Source organism: Oreochromis niloticus, linkage group LG16, assembly GCF_001858045.2.
Source record: "Oreochromis niloticus isolate F11D_XX linkage group LG16, O_niloticus_UMD_NMBU, whole genome shotgun sequence".
NCBI classification, from domain to species: domain Eukaryota; kingdom Metazoa; phylum Chordata; class Actinopteri; order Cichliformes; family Cichlidae; genus Oreochromis; species Oreochromis niloticus.
Window position 1 is genome coordinate 3,991,424 of NC_031987.2, and position 21,961 is coordinate 4,013,384.

The 21,961-nt window shown below is 42.8% G+C and overlaps 1 protein-coding gene across 4 annotated transcripts in view; it reads right to left on the reverse strand.

Annotated features, from left to right (window-relative positions):
- Positions 1–21,961, reverse strand: part of hdac4 (histone deacetylase 4) — a 120,074-nt gene that overhangs the window by 46,165 nt on the left and 51,948 nt on the right. For 3 of the 4 annotated variants that reach the window (XM_013270239.3, XM_005450443.4, XM_019353109.2), the window contains 4 exons: positions 3,892–4,068; positions 3,665–3,810; positions 2,596–2,746; positions 553–673 (listed from right to left, as the gene is read on the reverse strand). In XM_013270239.3, the coding sequence (XP_013125693.1) occupies positions 553–673; positions 2,596–2,746; positions 3,665–3,810; positions 3,892–4,068 (595 nt within the window). Of the gene's footprint in view, positions 1–552; positions 674–2,595; positions 2,747–3,664; positions 3,811–3,891; positions 4,069–9,362; positions 9,637–21,961 lie in introns of those variants that run through there. The other variant, XM_013270240.3, reaches the window with a different exon arrangement.

The following is a 21,961-nucleotide window of genomic DNA, read 5'->3' on the forward strand; positions in this document are numbered from 1 at the left end:
CTGACCCGTGTGAAAAAACTGCTCTAAAATTCTTTCATCTTTAAAATGTTTGGACTTTAGAAGGAAGGAGGAGGATGAGGAGGACATCAAAACTCCACACAGATGGGCTGCGGTAACCCCGGCACCACGTTCACAATGGTACAGTCACACTAAGGAAAACAGTGGTTGGAGACTGTGGCATAACCACAACTTTTGCAATGAACTTGAAATGGTTGGTTGGAAGGTGGGGGAAGTCTGTGACTGCTCGCCGGCAGCCACCATCTTCAAACAGACTTTGTATCAACACAGCAACAAAACAACGATAAGATGGAAATCAGTCTGCTATCAGTTTTCCACTGAATTGGGTCAAGTTGGCAATTAATGCAATGCATTTGTGGTAAAATGGCTATTCACTGAGATGAACTGGCAAAAAAAACAAAAAAAAACATGCAACACTCGGAAATTCACTTTCACTACTTACACTCAGAGTGCAGCCAAACAGAAATTTAGGAATTCCTCCACAAATTGTGACGTAGTTGCTTCAGAACGTGTGCAAAAACACACGACACTCACCCATACCAGTAGCGTGGGTCACTGGGCAGACAGTGGTTTAGGTTTCGCTGAGCCAAGGCTTTCTTTTTGTTCAGGACAAACTCCTGAAGTCGCATCTTTACCTCTGTACTGGCGACTGCACCTGCACAGCAACACAGAGACAGGCAGAACAGTAAGCAAGCGTGAGAACATTTTGCAGCACAGCCACGTCCTTCCCACACAAAACACAAAGAACCTTTTGCCCTACGTGAGCTGCTGCCGTATTATCCAATCTGTGACACTAGGAAGATTATAACTACATCCATCCATACTTTGACAGATAATGGCTATCTGAGTTCTACAATCAGAGCGCACAATCTTGCATTAGAGTGTCACTGAAATCCCACTGAGACGACTGCAGCTCTACATAACCTGCCTCGAAGACGTGCATCACGAGTTTCACTCAGCTCCTGGTCTCTCCTCAATTACCAACCTCCTGTCACAGCAACAAACAAATTATCAAGGGAGGGAGACCGAGGCGGGTGAGAGGGAAGGAGAGATGAAGAGCGAGGGAAGCCGGGCTAAAAAACTGGTTTCAGAAAGTAGAGAATAGAGTAGAGGTGTGTTTTCATTAGAATGTGACAGTGGGAGTGATAACAGGTGACGTGCCGAGCCTCAGAGCAGAAGTGGTAAATTCACTGTGTGAAAATGACAACAGCTAATACATGTTCCCTAAATCATGGTGCAGCTGGAAGTGCTGACATCCCAATATGTCTGCTCTGCCACTGAAGCAAATTGGCTTTTATGAGACTGCCTTCGATGCAATTTAGTGCAGTACTTAACAAAGCTTCCTCTGTTTGCAACCCAATGCTTTTTCCATAGACGTCAAACTGTAGGCTCACTCTGCTCAGCACAGAATGATTGAGAAAAAGGGCATTACTGGAAAAAAATAATGGCTCTGAAAGTGGGGTCCATACACTGCGCGCATATATATATATATATATATATATATATATATATATATATATATATATATATATATATATATACAGTAATACGTGAGTCATTTCCTCCTCGTTAAACTGTGTTTACGGCCGTATCCAAAACCTCGTTTTGTTCATTTACAGACATGAAAATGCGCACAAATACACAGCAGCATGGATAAATGCATATTTCCTATATTACAAGAGTGATTCAAGTATGAGTAAGTACAAGTGGAGAAGCAATTTAGTAAAGTGCGGCTCAGAAATGGCACCGAAAGGGCAAGTTTATACACAAAGTGCCATTCAAGGAAATTCAAAGTCAATTACGCAGTGAGTCTTTCATACGAGTACATTTAGCAGTAACAATTAGAAACACAATTAGCTTGATGCTGCTAAAATAATAAGCAATTATATTTTATTTTAAAGGAGAGTTGGAATATTTTGAGTAGAGGAAAAAAATAGAGATGATGTTGCTCTGTCTCTGTCTCAGCTGTTATTGGTGAGTACAGAGATTAAATAACTGATGCAATGATGTCTAAAGAAATGATACCAGACCAGCATCGGACCAAGAAATATGTTTAAAGGGAATAAAAAAAGAGAGAGAACGTTGCCTGATTCCGTTTTATTGCTGTCATTTTATTTCGCAATCAGTCCGCCTGTAGAAAAACTGACGACATGTCTTTCTGCACGACGTCTCGCCCCTCTAACCCCGTCTTGGCTGTCTTATTATGATATTCCCTGCGGTGAATGTGTGAGGTCAGGCTGTTCTGACTGCTGTGCTGTAACTGCAGGTGCTGTGACAGAGGGGCTGCGAGGGCCAAGCTCCTCTGTCACCTGCTGTGATAATATGACACTGTGTTTCTGCACAGGTACAGCAGATGTTGGCAGCGCACAGCAGAGTGAATATGCGCTCGGTCGAACACAACAGCTTCATGAAGACTTTGTTCATAACACCTTTGATCCTACTGCAGAGTAAATCCAAGCACTGAACTGACTATTTTGGCCATACGTTACGTTCTTACAGTAACACTGTGCACATTTTTGATGAAGATCTCTTGATCGCTTTCTTTAAAAATAATTCTCTGTGGCAGTCGCTACTCACTCTCTTGTCCCCTCTCCTTGTTTTTGAGCTGTTGGAGTTTGTGTTCCCGCTGCTGCTTCTCCAGCTGCTCCTCGTGACGTTGTTGCTCCATCTTTCTGTGGTGCTCCAACAGCTCTTGTTGATGCTTGAGCGCCAGTAACTCCTGTTGGTGCTGAGAGAAGGACGAGGAGAGCAAAGAAGAATCAGTATGAGCTGAAAGGACTTAGCCATGGTGATCTGGAGATAAATAAATAACATCACAGACAGCAAAAAAGACAGACATAGCCTTTGAGTCTGAAAAGCAAAGCTAATATAGAATTGCATTATTTTTAATGGCCACAAGGGGGCAACAGCTGTGGTTCCAGACGTATGGAAGTCTATGGGGAAATGGTTCTCTGTAAACACTCTCCTGATGAATTTATGGGCTCAGTCACTCATTTGGGGTCATACATACAATGTAGCTTGCCATCACCAGTGTGTGAATGGGTGGATGACTGAATGTGTAAAGCGCTTTGGGGTCCTTAGGGACTAGTAAAGCGCTATATAAATACAGGCCATATACCATTTACTGAAAAAAAACCTTAATGCATTCTGTACATTTTTGTTATTTTACATTAGATTATCTGGAACATGCTTGTTGGCTAGCAACCTGTAACGACCTGTGTGTCGCTAGCCAGTAAGCATGAGGGTTTCACGGTCACTCTGCTGTCACATCCAGGTTCAAAGCGGGTGGCATCGAGGTAGCTACGCCCACTAGAGGTGCAGTCAGGCCAAACTGACAGTCTTTGTTACCTTTTGGTTTTGTGGTCATGGCAACACAGTCAGGTTTTTTGGAGGGGGGTTTTAGCTGGGTGATTTGCTGAAAAACGTACCAGCACTAGATCAGATTACACCAGCATACACACTTAAATGCAATTTGTTTCTGTTTGCCCTTCACGAGGCATATTTCTGCTGAGTACAGCTCTACAGTATCCGAGGAAGATTTCCCGCCTCACCCCCATCCAGTTCTCACACACACACACACACACACACACACACACACGGGAGGAGAAGAAATTTTCTCCTCTCCATCTTCATCCCAACACCTCACCTTGACATGTTCCTGCATCTGGGCTTCATGTTGCCGTGACAGCTGTTCATGTTGCCTCTGAAACTCTGCAATGAGTAGCTGCCTCTGGAGCTGCTGCTTGTGTTTAAGAGCCACCAGCTCCTGCTGCAGATGCTGCTCCTGCTGGCCTGTGGGAGGTTTTGAAGATGTGATTACTCAGCGCATCTACATATATGGGCTGGAATGCCCCAAGATAAACGGAGACTTACTAATGACTGGTCCACGGCCTGTCTCAGTAGATGTGGAGGTCGGTGGCGTGGGGTGGGGTGGAGGAACCAAGCCAAAGGAGGGCTGCTGCTGGTGGTGGTGAGCGTGGTCCACTACGCGCAGATCCATGGGAAGGATGGCTGTGGCGGTGGAGGGCAGCGCCGCTGTGCTCACGTCCACTGAAACAGCAGGGAGTCAAAAAGGGAACAGTGAGAAGACTATTTTATTATATGTTCACTTTAAAATTGTAATGATTTAAAGATCATCTTAAATTCCTTTAATAGCAGCCAAAACATTGTGTCCTCTTTGATCCAAATGAGACAGACGGACACTTGTTACATCAGATGTCCAGACTCTCTGGCCGTGCCAGCTGCACTCATCATTACACTTCATAGTGCTCGCGGCTGCTTGTAGCGTTAGCGCACTGAGAACTTAAGTCTGTTTTTATAGCTGTACACAGCAGATAAGAGCATTAGGGACACAGCGAAAACATAAAATGTGTCTGAGATTTTGAAAGCCGGAGATCATCAGAGCATCAGTGTAAGCAGCGGAGGGAGAAAATGTGTTTATGTAAATCCATACAAACATCAGAGAGCGAAAACACCGCCCATCCCACCCCAACATGAATTTCACAGCAAGGATTTGCTGACACGCGTGTGCGTGTCTGCGTTTCCGTTTGGTACCGTGTGTGAGCAGAACGCTCTGCTTCTGCCACAGCCGACCCTGAAAAACTCAACTTCAGATGTGACACTTTAAGAAAAAGGTTGCAGGAATCGACTTTTTAAACCTCACGACAAGGTGTTAAAGTATTAGCAGGCGGGAATAAACCGTAAAGACCCATCTGTTTTTGTTGCTTCCTTTATGATTTACTCAATCTGCATCATTTAATCTGCTTTATACGAATAATCCAGCGAGGTCGCACAGGGCCCCATGATAAATGAAAGGTAATGCCCTGCTTCAACACCCCTGCTTGTCATGCAACAGCTCGGGGTACGAGTGCAATCAGATTAGTTCTCTACAAGCAAACAACACAGCAGCTTACACACAAAAAGTAGCACACCAGGGAAACGAGAGAAAAAAATCAAATTCTCTGCCTTGATCTCTGAATAAAACATGCTGTGATCAAACACCATTAGCACGCTACTCCATTCAATCCAAATAGTGCAGATTCACTTTTTGAAATAAACCTTTTATCTATGCAGTGTTGCAAGCAAACTTTTGACTTATACATCAAAACCTCATGTGCACCATTTGGTCTACTCGGATCAATATCTGCTGTGTGGAGAAGCAGCTTGCACCACGCCAAGCCCTCCGCCAGCAATCAATAACCTAAAACCAGCGCGAAGGCTCCCCAGCCTATCGTGGATGTTCCGGCATCCCTGGTGGCCAATGAGGTGGCGATGAAGTTGCAGTTACTTGCAGGAAAGGTCCAATGACATCTTTGGTACTGGGCAGGTTTTCAGTGCGGGGAGAAACTTGACACCACCCAGTGGGACAGCATGGGAGAGAAGAAGGGTGTGGCTAGGCCAGACTTGCTGGTGCTTCGCTGGTGCACGTGTGTGTGTGTTTGGTTGTATCACTGCTCTTGTAGGGACTTGTTTATAGGCTGGACATTAGAAGTTCTGTTAAATCCTTCTGTTGGAAAAGATGAAAAGGACTAGGCTTAGAATTAATTAGGCAAGGGTGGAGGTTTATTTAAAGACTTAAGAGTTTACCATCCAGCTGCGCCACTCTTGCTGCTCTTAAAAAAAAATAACGCCAGGTGAATTTAGCAGCATTTACTGTGACGGGTTAGTCATCTGTGTCTACATGCAGGAGCCTCATTAGAGGACCACAGTGACTGCCATGTTGAGTCCAAAGAGTCGGTCCCAATCAACCATGTTATCCAAACAAAGCCAGCCGCACTGAACCATGTTCAAATTCAGCCCCCCTCCCGCCTCTCATGCAAACATTTACACAAACATGTCAGCTGTTTACACACATATTTAATAAGCAGTAAACATCAAGGTCAAACAAAACAAAACCTTTTCTTTGACCGTCAGCGGTGGCAAACATGCATGGAGCCGGACCTCAATTAACGCCTCCTCAACTGTAAATTTTCCCACATGAACTTAGGTGAGTGGCACAAATGTCCTGTAAACAGAGCTCTGGCGCACACACACACACACACACACACACACACACACACACACACACACACACACACACACACACACACACACACACACACGATCCCTTCATAGCAAAGTACAAATTCAACTATCCAAACTTTCATGCAACCCTACTAAACAATAACACAACAAAGGCAGCTGTCTTGCATGACCTGAAATGAAATATGAAGTAACTCGTGTTTTCACAGCACAGATTAGTAAACTAACACATGAAACTTATCAGACACACACATTTTGCCAACAAGCTGACACTTAATGCCATGATTCACAGACAAACACAGCACAGCGAGTTTCTCAGCCAAAAACATGCGCCAAAGAACCAAAATAACTTTTAGCCAAAAACGGTGCTAAAATTGCGCCACAGCGGTCCCCCTCTCCCCACCTCGGAGCAGCTGGTACTGAATATACCCGTGTGCCTGTAATGCATATTCCTTTATGTGTTTTAGAAGCACTGGGTTACCTCTGTGCGTCTACATGGGAAGCAATTTTAAAAGCCGAATGCCTTTGTATGTTTTATTATGTTAACATGGCCGGCCACTTACGGAGCTGTGATCAATGGCCAAGTGCAAGGCTAAAGCCAGGCAGCAAAATAAACTAATTACAGCTACTTATCCTCAAACTGAGGGGCTACTAGTGCCGACGGCCAGGAAGAGACAGAGATGGAGAGAAATAGGGAGGCGGTGTAATAATCATCGCTTCGACCAGCTACTCCGAGGCTAACCACACTGGGCTGCCACATTAAGACTGTACTGAGAGCTATTGCTGGCTACAGATTGTGTTGTTAGCTACACAAAGAGACACAGGAAGATAAATAAGGATTATGTACCAACACAGTCTATACCCAAACCGCACAGACTCGGAGAAGTCGTTCCAGTGCCCGGAGAGAATGCTTTTGCTCCTATGGTTTCATCCTCTTGGATAAATGCATCTCACATGAGAGAAGATGCACTTAAGACTGTAATGCTGTCAGGATTGTGTGTCTTTAGGGGCTGAAACTATTTTCTTTAATTATCCAGACACAAATATGCTTTGGATCATTAAAAAGAGGGCTGTCAAAAGTTTGGAGCTCCAAGGAAACATATTTGCGTCACTAACAGTTCACAGTCAGGCTGACACGGCTCTCAAGAATCGCAGTACTGTTACAGTTGCACCGTGACAAAAACACCAGCAGCTCTCCTAATAACAAACCTCAGAGGCATGTTTATAGTAAACAAAGCCTTGTCAATGGCGGCAGACAAACAGGGCGACATACACCACCCGATAGGGGAGAAGCCACCTGTGAAGTAATTAGCCCAGCTTACACTGATCGCACTCTGTGAATATGGCATTGGCTTACGGGGAGGAGAGGTGCTTTCATAATAGCTGACTCACCCCGACAACAACGGACGTGATAATGCAAAGATTCTCGCTGCAGATCTGGATGAGCAATTCAGAATGAATGCTAACAGATGCTTCCTGAAATAAACGAATAAAAATACTAGCGCTATTGTTACGCACTGATTTCTATCTGGAGTATATGTGCACGTGTGGAGACTACTTCTCCAGTTCTTGCATCCTTGTTGCACAAAACACTCCAAATTATAATAAAAGTATTATAAAGTATTTTTTTCAATTAATTCACAAATGAAGTTGGCTCTAAATGTCCTTAAGCCCCAAGACGTCTCTTTAAAACTATAAAAGGCAAACGTGAGATAAACTCTGGTCGATCTCAAGACAGGAAATTGTGTTTACTTTGTAGAAATCGTTCAGGATCGAGAGAGTTCTTGACTACAGGCACAGCCTGACTGAAAGCAACGAAACCCAACATAAACAAAACTCTTGAAATGCCAGGCTCTGCCTCCTCTTCTCTCTCTCTCCCTTATCTCCTCATTCATCACTGTGTCCCTCAATGATTCTACCCCTCCCTCCTTCCGCTCATCATCACCCCCCCGATCAGGCTAAGATTATGGATCACACAGAGTTATTTATAGACGAGGACTCCCAGAGGAGTTCCTCGCCCCACTGGGCTCCTGTGCACTCAGAAAACCCCATGTATGTTTACTCACAGCTTATGAGAAACTAAGAGTGCAAACTCATTCACAGTTCCAACAGAATGAGCAAATGTCAACACAAGCCTCACAAATTTAGAATGAACAGCAATCACTGACATAATGTCAGCCCGCTGCGAGCCCAGCAGACTCAGGTGCTCACAGAGGAGGGAGGCAAACACCATGGTGACTGCTGGGACTGTGGCCAGTGGTTGGTCGGACAGCGGAGAAGGGGTGGGGCTTGAGGTGGAGGGTGAACCAATGATGGTAGGCAAGCAATTCAACAAACGATCTGCATGTGCATTTAGCTCAGTGCTTTACTGTCAAGTCTGGGGTGGGTGGGTGTGACTGTTGATGTATGCCTCGCTGCATGTCCCAGTAGCGTGGTATCATGGCCGCCAAAAACCTGTGGGTTTTTTCTGCTTCCTCCTTTCTCTGGCAATATTTCCCCAGATTAACTTCAAAAAAATCCAAAACGGCAAATGCATTTGTCATTTAAATAAATATTTAGTACTGAAGTGTTCTCGTTAGGAGATAAAGAGATACAAAAAGTGTTTACTGGCACTTTTCAAAGAGCTTATCTAGCTGTGTCACAGCACTGTGATTTTAAATGTCAAAGCTGGAGTAAACTGAGATAAAGGCGTAAAGCAAAGACCCCACATGTGATCCAAGGCAGACAGCAGCAGAGTCAAATGGTGATACGGGATGCAATCTAACATTCAGTCCTTTGTGTTTATATGTCCAGCAGTAGTCCCAGTGAGCTTCCACACAAACTTCCATGCATTTTGCTCCACACACGCACGCAAATGCACACTTATGTGCACAATAGAGTGTGCCGAAGGACAGACGCAGCCACTGCCATCTGCTCCATTCAGTTAAAGGCTGCGCTGAGCGAGCCTCCATACATCAGTGCCATTCAATAAACACTGCCACTACTCAAAGTCGCACACCCACACACAGCAAATGAACATGCACACACACGAACATGCACTCATTCCCTAAGTGAACATATATACGTAACACAGCAATACATCCACAGGCAAAACAAGAGTCTGCATAAACAAATGCACGCCTGTTGATCACATAATGTACAATCAGCACACTCTGCACTGAAGAAACTCTGTGAAAGAAGACTCCAACAACACATCCTTTACACAAAGGAAAACCACAACAAACCTACAAGCCGGCCGAACACAACTACACGAGGATAACATAAAGCACTTCACTACATGCGGTTTGAACAGTAATTCTCTGCATAACAGGAATAGCTCTTACCCATCAGTTATGCCGTGCTGCGCTGTTCTTGCAGGTTTGAGAGTACCGTACAGTATCTGAGCGAGAGAGAGACAGAAAGTGTGCGTTTGTAGCCAAAAGTGCGAGTGAGAAGAGACGGCGGTAAAGTCCACTGCAGCACAGAGACACAGCAGACCGGCCCGGGTTAGGTCCTAACAACAAATCTTTCTCCCTCTCGGTCTTTCACACAGTCCGTCTCTCACTCTGTCGCCTCTCTCTGCTCCTCTCACTGACGTGTTTTGCTCTGCCCTCCAGCTGCCACTCTCTCTCCCTCCCTCCGCTCCTCTGGTCCCCTCCCACTCACTCTCTCTCCCACTCTCTCTCCCTCGGCTCTCAGTGACATCAGGGGGCAGTCTCGGGCATGTTGAGCATTTTATTACAGTCACTCTCCCTCTTCTAACACACCGGCAAACACTCTGTCTACATTCCTATTTCCCTACACCACCTATGCTTTCGTGCACTAAATCTGCATTTTTGGACTAAACAGAGCCAAGTTGTACTTACCCACGCGTACACATTTATTAACAGAATACACACACACACACACACACACACACACACACACTTTATGTAAAATCCTCCTACACACAAGGAACCTTACAGCATAGACAGTCGCTTTCTGTGACGCTGGTTTGACAATAGCAATACATTACAACCACTGAAGACACACATACGTCACAGACATCTGTCTCTGTTCACTACAAACACGCACATAGAAACAAAACAAGCTGTTTACTGGTGGAGACTGATACCCCAGAAACTTTCTGATGTTAGTAACTTTGTTCTGTAAACTCTTTCTGTTTTTAAAAAGAAAAAATTACGTTTTATTCCAGTGAATCATCACCACCTAAATATGCAAATAATTGATATATTACACAAGATGGAAAGAAAGAAGTTGATCTGTTTATGGAGTTCCACTGAAGCAGTTAAATAAGTAAATCTTACCAAGAATGCATGACTAATAAACACGAGAGATCCTGAATCACAGGCCTGAAACCTTATTTGTAGATTAGTGATGAGTTTGAGATTGAATGATAACGAAGAGCATTTAGGGGACGGCTGAAGGACTCCCCTACTGAGTGGAATCAGTCCACTTAAGACAAGTGCTCCTCTGGGGGCAACACCTGACGTGCCTTTTGGTTCTTTCAATGGAGGTTCAGTCGATATGTGTTAAAAGAAACAGGCAGGAAGGACCTGACTGTTTGCCACATGTAGGTCAGTCGTCCTGTGCACTCTAACAGTCTACTTTCCAATTCCCCTTGAATTACACTGGAGTAAAGGCAGGGTGCCAGTTGTGAACTGAAATCAGATACCTGCCTTTCACCAGCGGGGTACTAGTTCAGAGCCCGGGTGGAGCCAGTTACACTTTAATTTCTTTAAATAAATACAAGTTTTGATAAGTCCGAAAATCAAACTTGACCAAGCGCTGCAGAGTGGAATCATGGCGGACAGAATCTGTGGGCTGAGTCACAGGTCGATTTCTTGAGACGGCCCCTCCCATATAAACAGGTATGTGGTGCAACCTTGGGCCAACTTTATGATGGTGTGCTGGCGTCGGCTTTCTTCAGCTCTCACCCCAGTGTTTTTTTTGTTTTTTTCCAGTTGAAATTCGTGGGACTGCATTTAGAAAAACATGAGTGATATACTCCCACTGTGGATAACGTTCAAAGTTTTTCACTTTTATGAGTAACTCCATTTGCAAGGAAGCTGAAAACGATTGTCTTCATTTTGATTCTGATGGGACACAGATTGTTTTCTGATCCACTGCATATGGAGTTAAACAATACTGAAGGGTTAGGACTGCCCAGTCCAACTGAGATATGTTCAGTGCTTGCAACATACACATCCAAGGTCAGAGATGTCCTTTGCAGTTTTTATGTCTGAAAAAAATAAAAAAATAACAAGGAATTACATTTTTTTAAAGCCCGTCTTGCCTGGCAGCTTTTGCAATCATCATGATCTTGCTTTTCCAAGACGAGCTCTATAAACTCTTTTTTTTCTTCTTCTTTTCTTTTATTTATCAATTTATTCATTTCTATTATTATTCACATTAGTGCATATGGAATATGGCAATGCCCGAGCTGACAAGGATAAAAAAAAGAAAGAAAAAGTGGGCGAAAATAAGAGAAAACAAAAGAATGAACAGACAGAGTACAAGTGGGGGGAAAAAGGAATTACATTGAAAGGTTTGAAACTAAAGAGATCATCGAAGCACACGGGATACCAGCATGCGGCATACTGTCCTATTTTTGCATATGTTCCCATGAATGTGCTTGTACATACAGGTGTGCATGTATGCGCGTGTAGCATGGTCTGTTCCTCTGTGTGTGTGTGTGTGTGTGTGTGTGTGTGTGTGTGTGTGTGTGTGTGTGTGTGTGTGTGTGTGTGTGTGTGTGTGTGTGTTTGTTTGCAGAAGCTATTTTTGAAGTTCAGTGTAGAATCCAGGAAGCCAAGTTTTGTTTGATCAGACAACACACCTACACACCTGGCTGCGATAAAGGCCTGCCTTATCAGCTTGTTGTATAGTGTTGACGTCAAAGGCTTAGCTAAGCATCATGCAGCCATGACACTGATAACAGCTAACGCTACTGATCCCAAACCGCAATGGCATACACGCACGCACACAAACACCATTTTTAGAACAAGGAGAATCTCCCTCGCAGAGGCCACTGACACGCCGCGGTGAAATCAGCGTGCAGAGAAAAGCCGGGAGGGAAAGACGACGGTCAAAGAGCAGCGGCAACGATCTGACAACTTAACAAACGAAAATGAACAGCGGGGTGCGTGTAGTCAGCTTTGGAAAATGTATGTTGGTCAACACCGCATACAAAGAGGAAGACTTGTTTTCAGACCGCTCCTGCATTATTAGGCTTGTTTGGACAGACAACATAAGAAAGATGCAATTAAAGCAAATTTGTTTTGTAATCAATAAAAGTCTTGAATTAAATGAACATGCTGCAGTGCCATATACTGCTCTTAACAAAGAGTTTCAACACAAACAGAACTTCTCCTGCTTCGCACGGAGTTGTTCAAACCGTGTTATGGTGCCACAGCAGATGTTGTTTCCTGTTGTTAATATGTGTCTTACTGGGACTTTTTTCTGCTTCCTTATTCACAAGGGATCACCACAGCAGACGGATCCACATATTTTATTTGAAAATTTCTTACGTCAGCTGCCCTTCCTGCAGTGGCCCTCCTGAGCGTGTGTGCCTCCTCCCCTCAAACTGCAGCTTTTTTGCATATTAGGCAAATGTAATAACAACTACACTATGGGACTTCCATGTAAGACTCGCTGCCAAAATCACTGATGTCTGACGATAGCCAAGCAGCAACAATCAGGTCAAATACACAACAGGTATGCACACAGCTACAGTAAGTGTTGCTTCTACCAAACCGCATCCTTGGGACTGCTGGATATGACGAGTGCTCATCAAGTAAAACCAACTTGTATTCGTCAAACCCCAGAACCTTCATACAAGTCAGGCAATGAATTCCTGTGAAACAGGGTTTTTGCAGTTATTTAGAAGCTTTGGAGAGAACCAGACGAGGCAATAAGTGAGTGATTCACAGATAAATAACTATCTGCATCATAGTCAGTGTGCACATGTGTCTTAAATAATGCATGTGGCATAATGATCGCAAGGCATGCTGAAATACACAGTGTGGCAAGCAAGCAGACAGAACTGATGAATAAGTAATGGATGGTGTCCGACTCATAATGTACACACGAGAGCTGCACACACACGCACACACACACACACACACACACACACACGTGTGCATGCATGCAAACAATAAATAAACCTATTAAAGCTCAGGAAGAAGAAAAGACACCAAGTCTTATTTTTGTACCTTGGTATGCTCTCGTCTTCCCTCCTCCTCTTCATAGTGATGGGGGGGGGTTGCTTTTTTCATCAATCTCCCCAGAGAACTCCAGACCCAACTCAAAATACTATGTTGTTTATTATTGATTTGAGTTATTTATAATACACACACATACCCTCTCTGTAATCCCCCTTTACCTATCCCTTCTCTCCCTTTTAGCGTTCCCATTTAATGGCACACTGGGAAAATCTCAAAATTGAGGCACTAAATCTGAAACTTATAATAACAATACAATAATATATAATAACTAAAAGTATTTCAAAATAATATCAACACAGATTTAGTTAACGCGATTAAAGTCAACAAAGGGGGCATCTTAGGTTTGCACCTGCTACAACAGGGTAACACCCAGTCTGATCCCAAACCCCCCAGTCAGATTATTCTCTGGTCTCTAAGAGGACCCAGATAAACTATATATAAACTAAAGGACAAAGTGCACTTGGCTAAAAGAAGCCTGCAAAGTAAAATGGGGGAAGAAGCAGGTGAATTGAAGGGGGATGCAGATGGGTTGTAAGCCAGTCCCTCTGCAGAGCCCAGAACCTACTAGATATCAAAAGGGCCACTAGGATGGCGACTGAGGCAGCAGAATTTACAAGGTGGCAAAATATAGTGCGTATATATATTTTGTTGATATACTGGAGTGAACTGAATGTTGTCTGAAGTGATTGAGGTTTAAAAATGTTTACAGCGATTGATAAACTTCTTTTTACTGTCTATTGAACAGCTTGTGGATACACATAAAAGCAAAAGTGACAGAAATCAATACCATCGCTATGAACCTGTGTGATGCTGCCTTTCTTTGCATACACAAACACACAAATACACATAAATATACACACATACGCTGACTGAACAGATCGCAGGGAAGCAGCATCAGTTTTCTAAAACATCTTGAGCTGCTGTCTTGCTGTTTATAAGTATGGTTGTAAGATCCACTATGATGACATATATACAGTGAAATGATTTGTAATCCAGCAGAGATGTAACTTAAACACTTCTAGCTGTGGTAGGCCGCTAACACAAACCTTATAAAGCTAAATAATTTATATGAGTGGGAGGCCTAAAGAGATAAAATTATCCAGCCATATAGTAAAAGACACTGAGAAGAGCTGAAAGTGCAATGAAAGGGGATTATTCAAAAATAAAATCATTACATTCAAAGATATTTCTACTTGGTTTGTATCCAGAAGAACGATAATGATGAATCTCAGCTTTTCACTGCTTAAAGCTGAAAGCATTGTTTTTGGAAAAAGCTCGGGCCAAATGATGCACACTGTACAGGCTGGATAAGAGTGTGTGTGTGTGTGTGTGTGTGTGTGTGTGTGTGTGGGTGTGGTAAAGCTCCACAGAAATACGCACAGTGTGTGTTAAATATAAATTCTGGCAGTTCTGAAGAACTGAAAACATCAAGGCTTTAAGACACCTTAAAAAAGCAGCAAAGATAACAGAAAGAGAGGCTTCGAGCTGCCAGCTGCAGCGAGGAACTCCGTTCATTCATATTTTATACCGTCTCGCTCCATCTCAATTGTAATGCCTTCGCCGAGCTCACAGCAGACAGAGACCCATTAGCTTTCAGTGATGCTAAACTGAACTTATGAAAGATGTCAGCCCACCACACTGCTCCCTGTGCTCTTACAATCACATGGGTCACAAGAACACCAACAGCTCAAATCTCAGACTCTTCATGAGCAGTGCAGACTGCAGCAAGTTGTTTACTACGGCATCGTCGACAATGAAGAAGAATAAACCTCACAGACAAACAAACATAAAGATGACCACAGATGTAAATGGAGGATGAACACTATGATAACAAATATCATCTTGTGGGGCTATATTAAGGTCTTGTTGCACTTTAAAACTTTTTTTTTTTTTATTTCAAATACCTATTTATACTTAGTTTTTACTCTGATTATTTTCTATTACAGCAACTGTAAGTATAGAAGATTAGAGATATCTGATAAAGAGATACACAGATTAGACAGTCTATTCTTGATATTCACTTTTTTCAGTTCTACAAAACGCCCACCTCTCGTCTTGCTCGGCACCATCTTCTACTCTACTTAGAAAATTGGTGCAAGCAGAAAACCATTGTCTATTTCTTCTCTTAAATGAGTCTGCGGTAAAGTACAGTCTATCACTGACAGCCATGCGGTAGCCATTAGCCTGTGGGCTTACTTATAATGAACTCCTTTTCCGGGACCAGGGAAAGCTAACCTTTGGTTGTGATGGTGTCCTGGACAAATGGTAACAAATTCTTTGCGAGCAGAAAGCAAAGGTCTGAGCCCTGGAGTGGTCATCCATAATAGCTTCCAGAAGACTCTTCCATATATTTCTACTAAGGCTTTTAAAAGCCTTTACAAAACACACCTCTGCATTAATAAGTGAGTTTGACAGGAAGTGAAAGGGCAATGCATGGTTGGAGTCAAATGTGAAACATATCCATTTGCATATAAACAGACAAACACTACTTTTACAAATGGCTTTAAAGGAACTGGAGACTCTGACGTGGTAATTGATGAGAACTTGATGAGAAAAAAAAAAAAGTATTTGCAGTACTGCCTGCTGATTATATCACATTCTAGCGTGCACATGCTAATACGTTACTATTCGAGTCTATCTTAAACATGCAGAGGGAAAGAGCGAGGGAAACCACAGCTGCAGATTAACAGAATCAATGCAAGACAAAGAAAGTCTGCAGAGCTTGTTGGTTATGGCACAATCTGTAGTCTGCATTCAAGTTGTGTTCAAGGCGGTGGTACCAACTCCCTATGTAAGCATGGTTTTCTTTGTGTTCAGGGACTTTTATATCTCTGACCACTCCAAGTTTAATCACAAACAATGCATTTTTATTTTTCCATTGCCCGCTGAGAGCAAACAGGCAAAATCATTTTGAAAAAGTCTCATTATTGTATGCACTACGTCTATCCCACTCTTGAGCTTTTTATAGCTGCAGAAAAACAGTCAAAACAACCTATTTATTGATGGCGAAAGGCCATCGTATTGCTTAGCTGCAACACAACAATGGCTGCCTATCACACAAACAATGTTTCAGACCATTGAAGGCCAGATCACCTAATGAGCAGTGAAATCTCTCTCTTACATGAAGTGCACAGGTTAAGCTATTTTTTATTATAATCCAAGAGAGCAAAGGTGGAAATGCTCAGCAAGTATCTTCAAAAAGACAACTTTAAGGTGGCTGTGTTTCATATGCAGTCTATACTCACAGCCATTCAACAGCCCCCACAGCAGCAATAACACTTCCTCCATCTGCATGAAGTCACAATGCACATATTTTTACTTTTTCTACTGAAAGCAAATCAATAGAACAACCTCAAAAACTCCACCTTCCTCAGGGGAAGTTCATCCAGGCTGAACTTTCCCACAGCGTTGAACCATGGTGAACTCTGAGCAAAGATGTGACCCAAAGCATCATAATCGCAGGAGACACCAAACACTGCAGAATTTATACAACTTTGCTCTGCCGAAACAGAAAGTCATGCCCGGTGCAGACGGGTCGTGGTTTATATAGCTGACGCGTGATGATTTCACTGGACTGTTTTAAAATTTTTAAAACTTGCAGCTCTACCTTCAACTGTTCCTGTGGAATTTCCCCTCAACTCTGTGACGTGAACAAACACATGAGGAAATAAAAACAATTTTTAAAACGTGTTACGATCAGTGGTTGTTGTTACGATCAGGGTTAGTTCCCACGTGATTAGAATGCAAAAGTAGAAAACATTAAAAACCGTTTCCATTTTGCTGTCCTGTAATACTATACAACCACACCTTCCCTGGCACTTCAAATCCCCACGTCTCTCCTCTTCACCAATTCCCACTGTGCCCCAAAATGTTACTATCTCACATCAAAAATGAAGGTTGGGTTTTTTTTGGGCTTTTTAATCTATTCATACACAAACATTGACTAACACAGCCTCACTCTTGAGACGTCTGGAAGGTCTTTGAAAGCCATGACAGTCAGCCATAACAGGGCCAAATGCAATATTTATAAACTGGTAACATGGTAAAATCTTTCTCCCTATATGACATCCACACAAAGTCTCACGCAGAACCTGCCGAGGCTGTCAGGATAATGGCACTGATGCAGACAAAGTAGGTTAAGGCAATGCCTGTTCTGCTGGAAGACGAAAACAAGTCTGGCTCGAAGCACTCCGCCATACTTTTTTATGCCCAAATGTGAAGCGTGTGTGTATCTGTGTGTGTCTCTTTAAGGGGGTTGACATGAAGGCCACAACCTCAGGCTATGTCTGTAAATATAATCAGGCTCTAATACACTGCCTTGTATTCCCTTTGTAACGCCTATCTTTCGCTCAGGATCAGATTTGATTTCACCTCATGCTCTCTGACAGCTTTAGGTTTGTTTTAGGATTTTGCCTTAAACTCACAGCTGTATGGACTTTATACCATCCTCTAAGGAATATTAAAAATAGTTAAATTATTCTGTGCCGCTTGGGAAAAATAAGTAGTGACGAAGCAAAGGGCAGAGGATTATATCTTAGCTCATCTGATGTTTCAGAGAACCTCTTGGAAAAATCTCCTGAGCATCGTCTTTGTTAGTGTGTGTGTGTGTGTGTGTGTGTGTGTGTGTGTGTGTGTGTGTGTGTGTGTGTGTGTGTGTGTGTGTGGATTTCTGCTAGTGATGGTGGTTAAGCAGAAAAGTAGCAGCTGCCCACCAGCTCCTGCCTACACCAACCTGGCACCAAGCAGGGGAATCCATGCCAGGTCAGGGAGTGACAAGGATGGGGAGGGGGTTGGTAGGTGGCTCTGGGGGCCCATATGGGGGCTGGAACCAGGACCCGACAGCCTTGTGGGTTCCCTGGTGAGCATGTACGTATTAAACAGGTGGCCTTCGGTTAGGAATTAGGAAAAGGTGGGATTTTAAGTGACACTATTGGGATGTAGGACTAAAAATTCACAAGGTTATAATTTTCCATTTATTTATCTGTGAGCTATGTCCTCAGTTTAAATGGGTGACTCAGTCTTGAAATTGTATATTTTAGTTCTTACACTGATTGTGATTAAAAAAAAAAAAAAAAAAGGTAATGTGATGATAATGTGTGGCGATACTTCAAGTTTTCCTGAGGGGAAGTTTGTCTTCCTAATGAATTCTGCGGCATCAAAAGCAAAAGCAAAAACACGAAAGGATGTGATGACAGGATGTCGTACGAAAGAGAAATGAGAAGTTAACGAGCAGAATGAGAGAAAGAAATGAGGCTGTACCACAAGGAAATCTGACCCGTTGTGACGTAAAGCATGTCCCTTTACGTTAACAGAGTAAGAGCTAACACCAACACACAAAACAACAATGTCAGGATTAAGGTCAAGCATGCACTCATGCGCAGATACACGAAACTCTGTTCCAGTGAGTAGGGAGGGAGGCAGCAGGGGTCTGGCTGGCAGACAAGTGTCTGGTCATGGTGACCTACACAAGTGGTGTCCTCTGGAACACACCTCGCTCTCCATCTCTGGCTTTTCACCACCAACCCTTTCCCCCTTTCGCCTGCGTTTCCACTCTCTTCTGTCCATGCTCTTCTGTTATTTCCAAATTTGCACTAAATTATTGTAGTTCAGCATCACCGAAGGGAGAACATTTCTGCGGGGTTAAGGTTGAGGTTAGCGATTTAGCTGTCAGCGGTTAATTCTAGGAAATACATTATGCCAATGAGCATCCTGTGCATGTGCAGAGAAATGCAGATGCAGAGGGTGAAAGAATTTGGTGTAGTCCAAAAATGTTTCTCTGCACATTTTTTCTGATTTCCTTTCCAGAGTTTTGAAATGGTAATGAGGCTGCTGGTATTTGCATAATGTGCCTTTCCTCATTCCTCTTTTTCTACTTATCCAGGCTCTCTTCTACTCAAATTGCGGTTCTCCTGCCTCTTACCATCTCCTTTCATTGCATTTATTCTTCTCCTCCCACTAACCCGCTCTCAGGTTCTTAAGTGCTCATAGATTATTGACAACTCTAAATAAAGATACGATAAGATAAGCAGTTCAGCCAGACAACAGCAGCTGACCAACAGGTCTGCCACTTCCTGTGTGAACAGCTCCTCATTCTCAGCAAGCTTGCTCAAAGTCTTTCATTCAGCTCAGCCCTAATATCAGCACTGTGCAGACGGAAAATGGACACTGCACAAAGCCTTAAGACTAAAAAACTGAGAAGGAAAAAAAGAAATACTGCTGTCAAATTTCTTGCCGATTACGACGGTGCATGCCAGGCAGGCAATGATGAAAGGAGCCATAACGAAGTCCTTCTGTGAGCTACAAAAGCATTTCTGGTCTACATAATCTGTCACTTCTGCTCCCACTTTACTCTTCTATTTTCCATCCTCTTCTCTCAATTTGTCTTCCTCTCTCCTCCTCCTTCCTCATCACTTCTCTCACCTTCCCCTCCCTCCTCCTCGCTCCCTGCAGCGTCTGTGCTCTGACAGTTATGTGTGAGTGGAGCGTGGGCTGCTGCTAATTTGTGCAGAGTGGGAGAAAGCTGTTTTGGCTCACCGAGGGGGGAAAAAAAAAGCCCAGTTTAGCCTATATGATGGGATGGATGGATAGATAAGCCAAACTAAGCACACAAACAAACACAAATGCAAACACACACACACAAACACTCATTTAATATGTTTGTTTAGCCTGTAATTTTCACATCCTTGTCTAATGTCACATGTGCATTTACTGATAGAAGCAGCTGCTCAAACCTACATTCACATCCAAAGTGTGGAAGTGACTCTGAAAGGTGCAGACTTGTGTTCCTCTTACAGTACCTCCTCCTGGGTGCAATTTAGTCATCCTGATTAATATGCACCCAAATCTGTTTCCATCAGAGTCTTCCTCATTATCTCCCTCATTTTTAAATTTCACTAGCATTCATCATGTCGCCTGATTGACACCCACTCAAATTTTGATCTAAAACTTTAAAAAGAAAGAAAATGCACAGTCACAGACTTGTGGCTTTAAGGTCAGCACCACTCACTGATGCTGTTAGCATCTCATTAAGGTCTGTGTTGAAATGGACTTTGCAGCATCAAATAAACACACACACACACACAGAGGAAGTGTTACTGTTGCTCTTGGCACCCACTTAATTAATTCTAACACATCGTATGAATGTGTTAATAGACCATTGTACTGTACCTATTCCAATAAAATGCTGTTGTCCTTTTTTGGCAGGCATTTAAACATTTAGTTATTCTTAGGGTTGGAACAGTCTCCACATTTTCAAGTCAATTTATTCAGCATCTCAGTCCAGCGAGTTAACTGTGGAAAATACAAGTGTACTAACTTTGAAGAGAACCAGTTAATCTTCCATCTACGGCGGATCCTTTGTGGTATACACACTATGGGTGGCTACGACCTGTGATGAAACTCTATTCCTGTGTGCTGCCCACAACGATGGTATCATGATAGCAGTTTTGCAATACTCAATGCTCTGCAAGAAAATTATCTACGATACATCAAATACCTTAGTGAAAAAAAAAAACAACAACCTATAAAAGTGCAACAAAAAAAAAGCAGGAATTCTGTAATTTTTTCACTGCCCTTTGTTGTTAGTGTGCGTACTATCATCACTACTCAACATCAATTTTGTGCCAGTTCAGTTAATCAGATCTCTGATTTTCTTTTTATTAAGTTTATCCTTTTTACAGCTACTTCCCTTCACATTAACCTCATTGACTTGATATGCACCTCAATGAACAGCCATGAAGTAGTGACTCCTGCAAGTCAAATTATCAATGGAGTCTGCTAAGAGTACCTGTATATTTGAATAAAAATAGTCAAAAGAGGCACCGTGTCCTCTCTGTGCTGCCTCTTTCATCTCACCCACCAACCGGCCCAGCAGATGGATGCCCCTCCCTGATGCTGGTTCTGCCAGATCCCTTCCTGTTAGACAACAGATCTTCCTTCCTACCATCGCCAAACGCTTTCTCACAGGGAATTGGTGTAATATAACTGAAATTGCATCACAAGAGAAATTAATATAATATTTTGTTTCACTCTAAATACATTGTGGACATTTTGTCTATAACTTCTCAGCATTTAAAGTGTAATGCACGCTGCAATTTATGCTTCAAGTAAATTTATCTCAGGCGCCAGTCTGAGATAAAGTAGAGACCAGTTGGAGACCACCTTCTTACAAACATCGCAAGAGGAAAGAAATGAGCATTTGCCATTTGCTATAGTTTGCATGGAAGGTATCAACTTATCTAAACAGTTGTAAAACAGGAGACTGTGGTCCAAACTAGAAATGGAAATCTTCCACCTTCCGAAGTTTCACCTTTGGAAAGGTAAGGCACATTCTTTTTTTAAAAAGTTTTAAAGTGCTCACTTTCCAGTATGTGTCACGCCTTTTTCAGTTTTACTGCAACTCAGTTTGCAAGTGCGTGGGCGCCTTCCGTCTTCTGTAGGAAGTGCAGGCGTCCGAGGCAATCAGAGTTTTTTGGTGCAGCATTCTCTTTGCAACCACTTGCCAACCAATCAGGAAAACCACATTTTTTCTTAGAAGCTGGAGGTTACTAGGTGGTCATTTACTGGTCTCTAAGCTTCCGTCAGTGAGGTCTTATTGATATTTCAATTTACAGCAATTTGTATGGAGGAAGTGACTAAAGCCTTGAAATAAATTCAAACAATTTATTTTTTAACTGCTTCTTTGTTGATATGGTGACAAACATGAGTCAAACCACAGA